We start from the raw sequence: 14,123 nt of genomic DNA on the forward strand, positions 1-14,123 counted from the left end.
TCCTCAATGTTTCAGACATTAAGACGATCAAGTGACATATTCCCTCCACACTTAATAGCTTGGCCTAATCATTCAGACTGTAGTGCCCTGTCATAACCCAACCTCAGTCAGGTCTATGCTATTATTCAGACCAAAAACGGGCAGCTGCACTAATTTCGAACATCATCACCAAAACCTTACACTGGATCAAGTGCAATTAGCCCCCTATTGGAAAAAACACAGGGCGATGATACATAAAAGTTGCACTTCTTAGAATGCAATTTGCACTAGGGCTAACATTGTACTAGTTAAAAAAAGAAAAACTTAATTTCAATGCATGTTTGTTCCAGGCAGTGTTTGCACTAGCCCTGCCGTTTGACATAATGCAAAAATGCATCGGAAGAATTTCTTCTTTTTGCAATAGAGCAATTCTTTACCTATTGGTAAATGCACGTTCACCTAAGAACATTTTGTGTAAAATGGCCCATATACTTTCAATGCATGTGTACTCCTGTGCAATGCTTCACCTTGTCGTAGTCCTGTAAAAGCAAGAGGAAATATTGAGGCTGAGTACCACAAAAGGAAAAACACCAAACACAGGCTTATAAAGATTCACAGATCTTTAATACTGCGCAGTTACAAAGAAACAAAAATTAGATAGCTACCTGGCCCTCAGTACATCACAACGAATACCAGCCCTTCAGTGTGAGGAGTGAGAGGTACTGGACATCTGGACATTCGTACATTTATACAATTCAGTAACAATGTCCAGCCCCTCTGCTGGTTAATAATCTGTGGTCTAGAGTTTGTGCCGAGTTCACTTATGGCTTATACAACAATATGCACACGGATTACATCTGGTTTACATTCGAACAAGTTACAATGGCAAAGTGTATTCCAGGATTTAGCAGTAAGCCTTAGCACATATCCCTTCACAATGTGTAACAGCCAGTGTCCACGCTCAACATTTGCATTACATTGTTTTTGATGTATGTTCGTGGATGAGGCTTGTTGGTGCAGACAATCCTAGGACAACAAGTCATGTACAGGACAAGGGGCCTCTGTTCTAACTTGATGGGTCCGACTTGATGGTCGTGCAGTTATAAAATGCCTCTGTCCCCAAGTACCGCTCGAGCAGAATAAAAACACTGCCCGAGCAATCTTTGAGGCCACAGGAAGGAGTGTTGTCGTCAGCCTGGTATTGAGAACGCCGGAAGGACCCCTGAGTGCTGTAAGGCAAAAGGTTATAATCAGGAATATACTCTATAATGGCAATGGGCAATTGATAGAAAGAGTTAAACAAGATGCAGTGACACCAGCTTACCTAATAGAGATGGAATGTAGGTAGAAAACCTACGCAGGGAAATCCACGGCAAGCTGGAATGATGTAATAGGCACTCCTTCCCAGTACCTCGTGGAGTGTGGCAAGATATGTAGCAAGGCTTGAAGCAATCCGAAGGTTGCAAAACAGAAGGGCAATCCAAGGGCAAGTCCAGAGTATAACAGGGGTCGGATGTCCAGAAAATCAGAGAGCACGCCAAAATCCTAGGGTAATCCAATAGCAAATCCGAAAAGAGTTCCAAGGTCGAAGCAAACAAGAGCAAGGGTAATGCGTGACAGTCCTCCGTAGATGTTGAAGTAGCTGTGAAGCAAAGAGTCTTGTTTGCCGGCTTCTTTTGAAGGGGCGAGTGGTATCACGTGACGTATCACGTGACTGCTCGCGTACGTTGCATGGAGCGCAACGTGGCCAGCGATTGGAGCTGCCGGCACTTCCTGGTATTCTGACGTTGCCGGCTGTGCAAGAGGCGCCATGGCAGACGCCAACGCGGAAAAGGGCGAAACGAGGCAGATCCGCCCAACATGGTATTCCGCCTGCCGTGTTTTCCCTGCTGGTGGTGCGAATGGGAAATACTACGGCGCGAGGCGCCTGAGGAGGAGAGGTGTGAAGAGGGAAAGGTCGTGTGAGAGGGCGTGACAGAGCCCCCCCTCAAAGGCCCACGACCGCGTGGGCCGGAAGGATGCTCTCGATGAAACTTGGCCACCAGGCGAGAAGCGTGAACATCTCGAGCAGCAACCCAGGAGCGATCCTCAGGGCCATAACCCCGCCAATCCACCAGATATTGTAGCCCACCCCTGTGTACACGGGAACCCAGTATTCCCTGGACCTCAAAAACATCAGGAGAAGAGACAGAGACCGGAGCAGGAGGGGCGACTAATCGGGTAGGACCAAGGCAGGGCTTAAGCAGGGAGACATGGAAAACTGGGTGGATTCGCCAAGCAGGAGGTACCGCCAGACGCATAGCCACCGGATTCAGAACCTTGGCCACCTTGTAAGGACCCACAAAGCGAGGGAGAAGTTTGCGACAACCAGGAATGTGTAAATGACGAGTGGAGAGCCAAACCCTGTCCCCCACCTTGTACGCAGGAGCATCCGCCCTCCTCCTGTCAGCTGTGGATTTCATGGAAGATTGGGCCTCACGCAAATGGATCAAAGTCTGGGCATGTACTGACACTAAATCCCTAGCGTAGGCCGAGGCAGCGGGGTTATCAGAAGAGGAGTAATCTGGCAGAGGAAGAGTACGAGGATGCTGGCCATAGAGAGCGAAGAATGGCGAAAAACCAGTAGCAGAATGCAAAGAGTTGTTATAAGCAAATTCGGCAAGATGCAATAAATTAAGCCAAGTGTCCTGATATTGTAACGTTAGGCAACGTAGGTATTGCTCCAATGACTGGTTAACCCTCTCAGTCTGCCCGTCACTCTCTGGATGGTAAGCAGAGGAATAATGAGCATCAATTCCCAACAGAGAGGTGAGGGCCCGCCAGAAACGAGAGGTGAACTGTGTGCCTCGATCGGACACCAAAACATGAGGTAGGCCAAAGAGACAGAAGACAGACTTAAAGAAATGCCTGGCCAAAACCGGGGCTGAGGGTACTCCCTTACATGGTACAAAACGAGCCATTTTGGTATAGGAGTCGACAACAACCCATATAGTATCGAAACCCTGTGTGCGTGGCAAATCAGTAATTAAGTCCATTGAGACCGTGTGCCAGGGACGTGGAGGAACCGGGAGAGGAAGAAGAAGACCCAAAGGCCGGCCCCTACGTGACTTGCCCTGAGCACAGATCGGACAGGTATTGACATAATTCTGTACGTCTCGTTTCATAGCCGGCCACCAGCACCATCGTTTGAGTAATTCCAGGGTACGATGCTGCCCGGGGTGACCATTAATGGCAGCATCATGAGACCATTCCAACGCCAAATTCCTGGTTTCACTCGTGGGAAGAAAAAGCTTCCCATGTACAAAGGGCAGCCCATCCTGCATAACGGGATCCCATTCTGTTAGTGACTGTGGATATCGGGAGACCCATTGTCGTATGGTGGACTGCAATGAAGGTGATGGTGTGCAAACACAAACTACGTGAGACTCACTCAACAAGGTTTCAGGGAAGGATGGTAGAACTTCCCCCCCAGGAGAACGAGACAGGGCGTCTGCTTTCCCATGCCCTACACCAGGTCTATGTTTGACCACGAAGTCGAACGCGGCAAAGAAAAGATGCCAACGTACTTGTCGACTATTGGTACATTTCAAGGAGGCAAGGTCTTGGAGATTCTTATGGTCTGAGAACACCACCGTCTGGTGTTTTGCTCCTAGAAGGTGATGTCTCCAGGTTTGTAAGGCGTCCTTAATGGCCAATAGTTCTTTTTCTGTGACTGTGTAGTGTAATTCACTTGTTGTGAACTTGCGAGAGTGAAATGCCACCGGATGTAGCCGACCAGTGGCAGGACATGGCTGGGACAGTACAGCTCCAAGTGCATAAGAGGATGCGTCTGCCTCAAGGACAAACGGGAGTTCAGGGTCAGGGTGTTGTAACACCGGAGCAGTAGTGAACATAGTTTTCAGAGAATCGAAAGCATTTTGTTGTTTCTCGGACCAGACATAGGGGACTGAAGGACTAGTGAGCGCAGTGAGTGGTGCTACAATAGAAGAAAACCCAGCTATGAACCGTCTGTAAAAGTTGGCAAAACCCAAAAGCGACTGTAATTGCTTGAGTGTGGTCGGAATTGGCCAATCGTTTATTGCCCAAACTTTGGACTGATTCATGGAGAGGCCTCCAGGAGAGATATGGAACCCCAAGAACTCAACCTGGCTGGTATGGAAAATACACTTTTCAGGTTTAGCAAACAGTGCATTGGCTTGCAGACGTAACAACACTTCCTTGACATGTTTGACGTGTTCATCGAGAGAGGAAGAGAAGACCAATATGTCATCTAAATACACTACTACGTATGTGTTCAGGATATCGCCAAATATGTCATCCATGAAGCGCTGGAACGTAGCAGGAGCATTACAGAGACCAAACGGCATAACTGTATACTCAAACAGCCCTTGTCGTGAGCAGAAAGCCGTCTTCCATTCGTCTCCCTCTCGTATGCGTATGAGATTGTATGCACCCCGTAGATCCAATTTGGTGTAAATTGTGGCATGAGTAAGTCTGTCCAACAACGGGGTAATAAGAGGAATTGGATAGCGGTTTTTTACTGTGATGGCGTTCAAACGCCTGTAATCAATGCAGGGACGGAGATCCCCTTCCTTCTTTGGCACAAAGAAGATGGGACTTGCAGCTGGAGAGGTTGATGGGCGAACATGACCTAGACGCAGAGCCTGCTGTATGTAATCCTGAAGGACTCGCTCCTCTGTTTGGGTTAAGGAGTATATCCGCCCCTTTGGGATAGGGGCGTCTGGGATTAAATCAATGGGGCAGTCGTAAGATCGATGTGGAGGAAGGCCTTCTGCAGAGCCTTTGTCAAACACTGCCCGAAATTCATAATACTCAGGAGGTATGTTATTTGTGACCGCCCCTATCATGTGTGTGTCTGGGGAATCGGACCTGTCTTCTATGTCTAATGAAGCGACTATCCCTAGGATGTCTGCGGGACTGGAAACCTGAGGTGTCTCAAGCAGGCAGTAGTATTGACATGTATCGGATTCAAAGAGTACCTGACCTGTACCCCAGTTAATCAAAGGATTATGCCTCTTTAGCCAAGGAATGCCCAGGATAACACCAAACTGAGGCGTAGCTATGAGGTCAAAAGACATGGTCTCTCTATGGACTTCCTGTATGACTAATTCCAAAGGGGCTGTCTGGTGTAAGATCGGCCCAGAGGTTAATGACGTCCCATCTACTGCATGAACTGGTTCGGGGTGTTTCTTTTGGACCAGAGGTAAGTTTAGAGCACTGGCTAGCGCTATGTCTATAAAGCAACCAGTAGCACCAGAGTCGATCACTATTTGTATTGCATGGGAAACACCTGCGGCTAGGTTTAAGGAAGCTTGCACCACCACAGGTCGAACGGGACCAAAAGCAAGATCAGAGGTATTAGGTATAGGACTCGCCCCAACCCCTGATCTCAAGGGCGAGTCTTCGGAAAACCCGGAGCTTTGTTTCTTGGTCGACGGGGACACTCCTTTACAAAGTGCCCATTGAGTCCGCAGTAGTAGCAAGCGTTGTCTGCCCTCCTGCGCTCCCGTTCGGCATGTGTAATAGGACTGCGTACCCCGCCGATCTGCATGGGTTCAGGTAAGGTGCTAGATGAGGTTGAAGGTGAGCTCTGGGATATCCCTGCTTCCCCCTTACGTTCTGCCCGCCTGGCGTCGATTTGCAAGGTTAAATCTACCAGATCAAGATAAAGTGAGGGAAGGGAGGGCACTACAGACAAAGCATCCTTCATGGAACCACACAGACCCCGATAATAGATCACTGCCTTCTTATTCTCTGGCCAGGAAGTCTCGGTGGCGAGTTGATTAAACTTGGTAATATACTCAATGAGAGTAGATCGACCTTGAGTGAGATCTAAGAGCTCCATGTCTCTGGATTGGGCTTTATATCTAGTGTCAAAAACCTTAGCCATTTCTTGAGTCAATAATTCGAAATCGTACAGAGCGGGATGATTGCTCTCCAAAAACGGATTAGCCCATGTGGCTGCTACACCCGACAAATGGGAGAGTAGAAAAGCCGCCTTAGAGACTGGATCAGAGAAAGCATGAGGTCGGCATAAGAAATGTAGTTTGCACTGATTTATAAAAGTGCGATATTTCAAAGGATCTCCCTGGTACCTCTCAGGGGCTGCTAGAGGAAATGGAGTCTGAACCACCACAGACGGGACTGGCGAAGTAAGTGGAGTGATGGGGGTGTTTTGGGATGAGGCAGCATCGCCGAACTCAGCGTCAGCAGGTAAGGGATGTCGGGTGCTTTGCATGGCATCAAGACGATGGTTCAGTGCAGTGGTGGCAGAGGCTAAATCAGTGCGGAGGGCAGTGGTAGCAACTGCCATATCTGTCCTAAGCGATGTCACTGCTTGCATTAAAGCAGTCACAGGGTCCCCGGCTGAAACATCCATAACTGGACGACCATAAGGCTTCACAGTCTGTTCTAACTTGATGGGTCCGACTTGATGGTCGTGCAGTTATAAAATGCCTCCGTCCCCAAGTACCGCTCGAGCAGAATAAAAACACTGCCCGAGCAATCTTTGAGGCCACAGGAAGGAGTGTTGTCGTCAGCCTGGTATTGAGAACGCCGGAAGGACCCCTGAGTGGTGTAAGGCAAAAGGTTATAATCAGGAATATACTCTATAATGGCAATGGGCAATTGATAGAAAGAGTTAAACAAGATGCAGTGACACCAGCTTACCTAATAGAGATGGAATGTAGGTAGAAAACCTACGCAGGGAAATCCACGGCAAGCTGGAATGATGTAATAGGCACTCCTTCCCAGTACCTCGTGGAGTGTGGCAAGATATGTAGCAAGGCTTGAAGCAATCCGAAGGTTGCAAAACAGAAGGGCAATCCAAGGGCAAGTCCAGAGTATAACAGGGGTCGGATGTCCAGAAAATCAGAGAGCACGCCAAAATCCTAGGGTAATCCAATAGCAAATCCGAAAAGAGTTCCAAGGTCGAAGCAAACAAGAGCAAGGGTAATGCGTGACAGTCCTCCGTAGATGTTGAAGTAGCTGTGAAGCAAAGAGTCTTGTTTGCCGGCTTCTTTTGAAGGGGCGAGTGGTATCACGTGACGTATCACGTGACTGCTCGCGTACGTTGCATGGAGCGCAACGTGGCCAGCGATTGGAGCTGCCGGCACTTCCTGTTATTCTGACGTTGCCGGCTGTGCAAGAGGCGCCATGGCAGACGCCAACGCGGAAAAGGGCGAAACGAGGCAGATCCGCCCAACATGGTATTCCGCCTGCCGTGTTTTCCCTGCTGGTGGTGCGAATGGGAAATACTACGGCGCGAGGCGCCTGAGGAGGAGAGGTGTGAAGAGGGAAAGGTCGTGTGAGAGGGCGTGACAGCCTCATTACGACCTCAGCGGTAGCCATGCCACTATTGGCGGCATGGTTGCCGCCCAAATCGCCTCCGGGTCTGGGTTCCCAGAATGAGGAATTACCGGGCCATTCCGAGGTCGGAGGGCGCGGTAATTCCTCCCTCTAAGGACCCGGACCTTCCCCATTCCCATTTCAGCCCCCATAGGGCTGAATGGGAATGGGAGAGGGAGCAAACAACTGGCCGATTACGAGTTGGTCCGTTGTTTGCTCCCTCTTCTCCTTGCGGGACCCAGTAAGCATGCCTGGTTTTACCAGGCGTGCTTACCGTGTCCCGCATGGGCACCTTGTAATGTCACAGAACGGTTTTAACGGGTCCGCATCCTTTTGTGGCACCCGTTAACCCATTCCGCCAGGGTCGTAATGAGACCCAAGGTCTCATTACCTAGTCTAAACATTCGGCCCACAGACAGCCTAACCATTAACTTGGGTACAAAGGTCGGGAAGGCTTGGTTACAGGTTCGAAACACAGTCCACCATTTTAGAACACAGAATTACATGTGAACAGAAATCAAAATGGCGGATGATCCTAAAATGGCAGTGAAGTCGATCGACTAGAATTAGGCCTAGGCTTAGGCCAATATATATTAGAAAGGAGGCACAATATGATTTCCCGTTTAACATTCCCTTACCCTAGTGAAAAGATATGTTTGTTCTACTAGGGTGATTTTTGCCCTAGTGCTAATTATACTTGTACTGGTTCCTAGAATTCCACCCTAAGGCCCTGAGTCTCAGAGCATTTTCCAATGGGGTGTTGTAAATTAAATCTTTCCTTAGTCTCGGGAGGATAGCTCAGGGGCAACATGTCCGCCTTAGAAGCAAGACGATACGGAGCAACAGAGTTTCGATCCCCGGGTCCATGCTTAGAAACCTCTGGGTATTAAGCTTGTTATAAACGACCAATCAACCAACTACCACTAAGCAACCATCACTAAGTAAAAGAAAAATGAATGAATAATGAATGAATAAAGGGATGATATATCAGACTAGAGTTGACTAACAGAAAGCACGTGCATAGGCTACCAGCACCATCTCTGCATCAACCAATATTGCAGGTGCCGCATTGGCAACTCAAGAGCAGAAAAGCTGCCCCCACGGGTGTGTGGTTTACCAAGCCTGGCATCTATTGTCGGTGTACCTGCAGTGTTACCTGGCCACTTGGGTTTGCATTTAGAAGGCTCCTGTAGAAGTTAAAATTCACAGCTAAAGATCTGCATAACATAGCAAGACTGATCGACAAATGTAGTGGCTAAAGATGGCTATATGTAATGTACCATATAACTGTGAGTAACTATGTGTGTAACTATGTAAGATAAGCGCCCAGAAGCCTCTGGGTTAGGAGCGCTATATAAATGGTGAAATAAATAAATAAATTACCAATCAACCAACCACCATTAAGTAAGAAAAATGAATGAATGGATGATGTATCAGGCTAGAGTTGACTAACAGAAAGCACGTGCATAGGCTACCAGCGCCATCTCTGTATCAACCAATATTGCAGGTGCATCATTGGCAACTCAGGAGTAGAAAAGCTTCCCCCACGGGTGTGTGGCCTAGCATCTATTGACGGTGTACCTGCAGTGTTACCTGGCCACTTGTGTTTGCATTTAGAAGGGTCCTGTAGAAGTTAAAATCCACACCTAAAGATCTGCATAACATAACATGACTGATCGACACATGTAGTGGCTAAAGATGGCTATATGTAATGTACCATATAACCGTGAGTAACTATGTGTAACTATGTGTGTAACTATGAAAGGCAAGGTAAGCGCCCAGAGGCCTCCGGGTTAGGAACACTATATAAATGGCACAATAAATAGATAAATAAATACATAAATAAATAATTAATATGGAAAGTTATACATTTACATGTAGCCCAGTTCCAGATTACACAAAAAGTAATTAACTAATGAACTTATAAAAGAATGCAAATTATTTTTCCTTTAAAGTCTATCACCTGTACATTTGAAATCCCTAGACTACTTTGTTTCTTGGCCCAGGCCATATGTTAAAGTGAATTAATTCACTATTCTGCCATTGCCTCTGCTGAGATATAAAGCAATAGCTTCCTTTATCTTCTCCAGAGTAATGTAATGTGCTTCTCACAGTGAGTTTCACACTCCATGAATGTTCCTAAAATATGGCTGCCCTCATCCAAGCTCTTGGTAGTAAGACGACGCAAAAGAACATGTTTTAAAAACTGTTCATCATTTTATCACCCCTTTGAAAATTGGCTGCAGTCTGGGTTTATTTTATTGGTGATGTTGCCTCCAAAACTGCACCCATTTCATTATGTCAGCTAAGCCCTCTTAGTGAAACCTAACACCTTTTTCTGTCCCTTCCTTCCCAGAAACATATTTGTTTTTTTGCGATCTCATCGAATTTATTTCATCGAGCGAGAATTGGTCGAATCTTCTTTTTTAAGGAGATTTTACCGCAAATGTATGTGGGGAAGACCACCTGTGGTCCCCCCAGTTCCTTCCAGACCTTCATTATTACCCTAACCCACCCCCACATACTTTTGTGGTAAAATACGGCAGAAATACATTTGACCAATTCCCCCTCGATGAAATCTACTGCGCCCAAACCTCCTGTTACCATTTTATTCACATTGGCCCTCATTCCGAGGTTGGTGCTAGTCATGGCGCTATTACCGGTACCACCACCGACTTGGTGGTATGGGGATTTACCGGTCCAGTCCGACCTTGGCGGGACCGATAAGTCCCCATTTGAAAAGCCATTCCCCATTCCCATTTGAGCCCCCATAGGGCTCAATGGGAAGGGGGAAGGTGTCAATCACGGTACCGTAAATTGCGGTACCGTTATTGACCCCGGTATCCCTTTGCGGGTCCCGTCCTTAACACCCGGTAAAACCAGGCGTTAAGGGAGGGACCCGCAAAGGGACCTCGGAATAGGGCGCAGAGGGATTACCGGCACAGGTGTCATTACCGGTGCCCGGTATCCCTTTGCGCCCAGGTCGTAATGACCCCATTGTGTACCCATTGACAAGAACATTTTAGTCTCCACCAGGATAGCAGCATTATAATCCTGACCACTACTTTTTTAGTTTGTGCCCAGTTACACATTTGTGTAACACAAATATATGCTATCGAGATAGTATGTTTTTCTTTTTCATACTGCATGGCCATGTACAACAGAATGGGCATCTTCTGTGTGCTATATGAAAGTAACCACACGATGATTGTGTTTTATCTCTCCAGAGACAAAGTCTTCCAGGACTTAAAGCGCCTTTTGGAACCAAGCGATCTTCTTGACAAAGTGGTGTTTGACCTGGACAGTCCAAGGTAAGCTATTTGAGTAAATACATAACGTATTTGCTAAATCATAGATAACGTTGTGGTCAGACTTCCCATCAACCACCTTCTACGTTTTGCTTTCAATGGTGGATGGTTTGGAATGTGTTCTTATCAAAAATATTTTTATATTGAATAGTAAGATCATTTCGATGATAAAGTCGCTCAGTTATTCAATCGAAATGGTTAAAGTGAGTTGGAACGATTTTTTGAGTGCAAAGGGCAGGGAATTAAAAAGTAAAATTGGATAAAAAGTAACACAAAATGAGGACAATGGGGGTCATTCCGACCCTGGCGGTAAGGGGTTAACAATGCCGGTAAAGGTGCCGGAGCCGTCAAGCCCTTACCGCCTCATTACAAGTTCTGCTCGCGGGACCCGCTAAGGACGTCTGGTTTTACAAGCGGGTCCCACGAGCAGCCCAGCATGCTAACAACGGGCCAGTTGTTAGCATGCTCCCCATTCCCATTGAGCCTTATGGGGGCTCGAATGGAAATGGGGATGTACCGGGTCTGAGTTCCTTGAATGAGGAATTACCGGGCCCTCAAAGGTCGAAATGGCCCGGTAATTCCTCATTCAAGGAACCCAGACCCGGTACCCGGTAAGGGGGTAGCCATGCCGCTAATAGCGGCATGGTTACCTCCTACCTCGTATTGACCCCCAATAACTAACTTTCATTAACAAAGCGTGTCACAAAGTATGTTTATCTTGATTGGCTGGCATTGTGGGAAAAAGAGGAAAGGACCAAGAGGCATAGGTGAGTGACACGGTATCTTATGTGTTGGCCAAAGTAGCAACAGGCCTCTTTCCACAACAACAGTCACGCACTTGGAGCCTGATCCCTGCACATCCAGTCCACTAAACGCTGAAGCAATTTCAACCCCATTTAAAGCCACCCTCTCCTCCCACTGAACTCAGCGGGTGATGCTGCATTTTATCAGGGGGCCAGATTGATTTGGCTGCAAACGCGTGGGCTCCATTTGCACAAGCCACAGAGTCAGGGATATGGGGGCAGTGAAGACCATCCAATACCTACAGAATTCATCTTTTTTTGTTTATATGTGTTTATTGGTTAAAAACAAACCTCATACACAATTAATATATCCGTAGAAAATACAATATAAAACTACAACATAAATAATAAAAGATTGCAAAGCTAAAACATTTAAAATCATTGACCATTAATAAGCGCACAAGCACATTTTCACAAATGATATGATATGATATGATAGTTTATTTATATAGCACCTATACACAATGTGTTTCAAAGCACTTCACGGCAAGGGAGGGCACAAGGTAAAAATACAATGACATTCTTGCAGGCCATGAACAACAAGAATGTGAAGTACTCGGCCTGGCGACATTTCAGATAGAGCAAGTGCAAAGGCACAGATAGGAATGAATGGGAAACAGACAGGCGACTACCGTACTCGGCCTAATGACATTTCAGATAGAGCAAGTGCAAAGGCACAGATAGGAATGAATGGGAAACAGACAGGCGACTACCGTACTCGGCCTAATGACATTTCAGATAGAGCAAGTGCAAAGGCACAGATAGGAATGAATGGGAAACAGACAGGCAACTACTGTACTAGGTCTGCCGACATTTCTGGTAGAGCTGGGGACAAACGCTGCTGCTATCATACTAGGTCAAAAGTGCATAGAAAAGACAGGGAGAGCAGGAGGAGGGAGGGAGGGCAGGAGGAGGGAAGTAGGGAGAGGGGAGAGGAGGAGAGAACAGAGAATGAACATTGAAAAAGAGCAGAGAACCAGAGGGTGAATACAGAGTGGGAGAGGGAATACAGTTACAGAGGTCAGTAAAACACAGAGGGCCTCATTACGAATTTGCAGGTTGGGATACAATGGTACCAGTAAGCTTGCCGGTACAGTTGTTTCCGGACCAGCATACTCCGAGATCTGCGAGCAGCCCGTTGTTTGCTCCCTCTTCCCCTCGCGGGACCCGGTAAACACGCCTGGTCTGACCAGGCGTTACTTACCGGGTCCCGCGAGGGGAGCTTGTAATGAGGCGGAACGGGTTTAACGGGTCCGCCTACTTTAGCGGGTCCCGTTAACCCGTTCCGCTTCACTTGTAATGAGGCCCAATATGATGAACAAACAGCAAATGGTCTGTCTGCAATGTTGCTAGATATCCACACACATGCCAAGCTGATTTCCAACAACTAGCTGATAGGGAGGTCAAGATGTGGGCATGTAAGGTCATAGCTTGAAAGTATGTGGAATCTGACAGGCCAGATATCACACTGGTTTGGATAATTAAAAAAATAGGGGTCCTTATGAACAAGTCTCCATACCGGACTCTGATCTGAATTCTGTATCACAAACTGAGGGGATCAACCAGATCTGTCTTGAATAATACACCTCAATTTACACTTCAAAACTCTGTAAAACAAGACCTCCAATTGGTAAATACCTAGACAGGGAAACATTGTTGTAGCTTAATGATGAGCAAAGGGTACAATTAAATACTCCCATTATGATGGAGGAAGTCAAGGCGGCAATTGCTGAGCTGCCATCTGGGAAGGCTCCAGGCCCTGAGGGCCTCCTTTCGATGTATAATACAGTTCTTACGCAAGAAAAATATCTCTGTTGACTAATGAACCAGGATTGTGGGGCTCCCTAAAGCTACTAAAGATCCACAGGATCATAGGTCTTACAGACCACGTTCCATTTTAAATCAGGACAACTGAATATTTGCTAACATTTTAGCATGAATAATACTCCCCCTTCTCCTGGACATGGTTATTGATGACCAATCTGGCTTCGTCCCTGACTGTTCAACTTCACATAACTTGAGGAAGTTATTCAGTATCCTTGCATTGATTGACCTGAATATTTTGGCATTGGCTGACCTCTTGATGCCGAAAAGGCCTTTCATTCTTTGGAATGGCCATTCATGCTGGAGACACTTGCCAGAATAAGGGTAGACCCAAATTACATCTCTCTAGTATCCTTGCTGTATTCCAATCACACTTCCTCTGTTTAAGCAAATTGTGTCACCTCAGAGCACCTGTCACTTTCCGGGGGCACACGTCAGGGCTGCCCCTTTCCTTCTTACTTTTTTCCCTATCAATTGAACCACTAGTGGCAATCCTCAAGGAACCTCACTCAGACAGTGGTCGTCACTTCTTTAATCAATCTTTGGTTTTATAACTATATGCGGATGACCTGGCAGTTTTTCTTAAGCAACCAGAGCACAACCTTAGACCAGATGTCGATGAATTAATAGAGTTCGGTCAACACTCAGGGCTGCAAATTAATTGGAAAAAGTCTGAATTGTTCCCCCTCACTGGGAATGTCATACCGGCCGCATACTGTGAACATTTTAAATGGTCCCAATCTAGTGACAAATACTTAGGTATCAATGTGGCCCGCTAGCCAGTGCTCTCTTATATTTGATGAATTATGGTCCTTTGCTTCATGATTTGCAAATTAAGGCT

At 46.8% G+C, this 14,123-nt stretch overlaps 1 protein-coding gene across 1 annotated transcript in view; it reads left to right on the forward strand.

The window, feature by feature from the left end:
• Positions 1–14,123, forward strand: part of AGBL1 (AGBL carboxypeptidase 1) — a 3,520,373-nt gene that overhangs the window by 1,128,852 nt on the left and 2,377,398 nt on the right. The window contains exon 12 of the mRNA XM_069624284.1: positions 10,575–10,658. Coding sequence (XP_069480385.1) covers positions 10,575–10,658 — 84 coding nt within the window. The remainder of the gene's footprint in view (positions 1–10,574; positions 10,659–14,123) is intronic.

The sequence above is a fragment of the Ambystoma mexicanum genome, chromosome 11 (assembly GCF_040938575.1).
Source record: "Ambystoma mexicanum isolate Mex_15411 chromosome 11, UKY_AmexF1_1, whole genome shotgun sequence".
NCBI lineage: Eukaryota > Metazoa > Chordata > Amphibia > Caudata > Ambystomatidae > Ambystoma > Ambystoma mexicanum.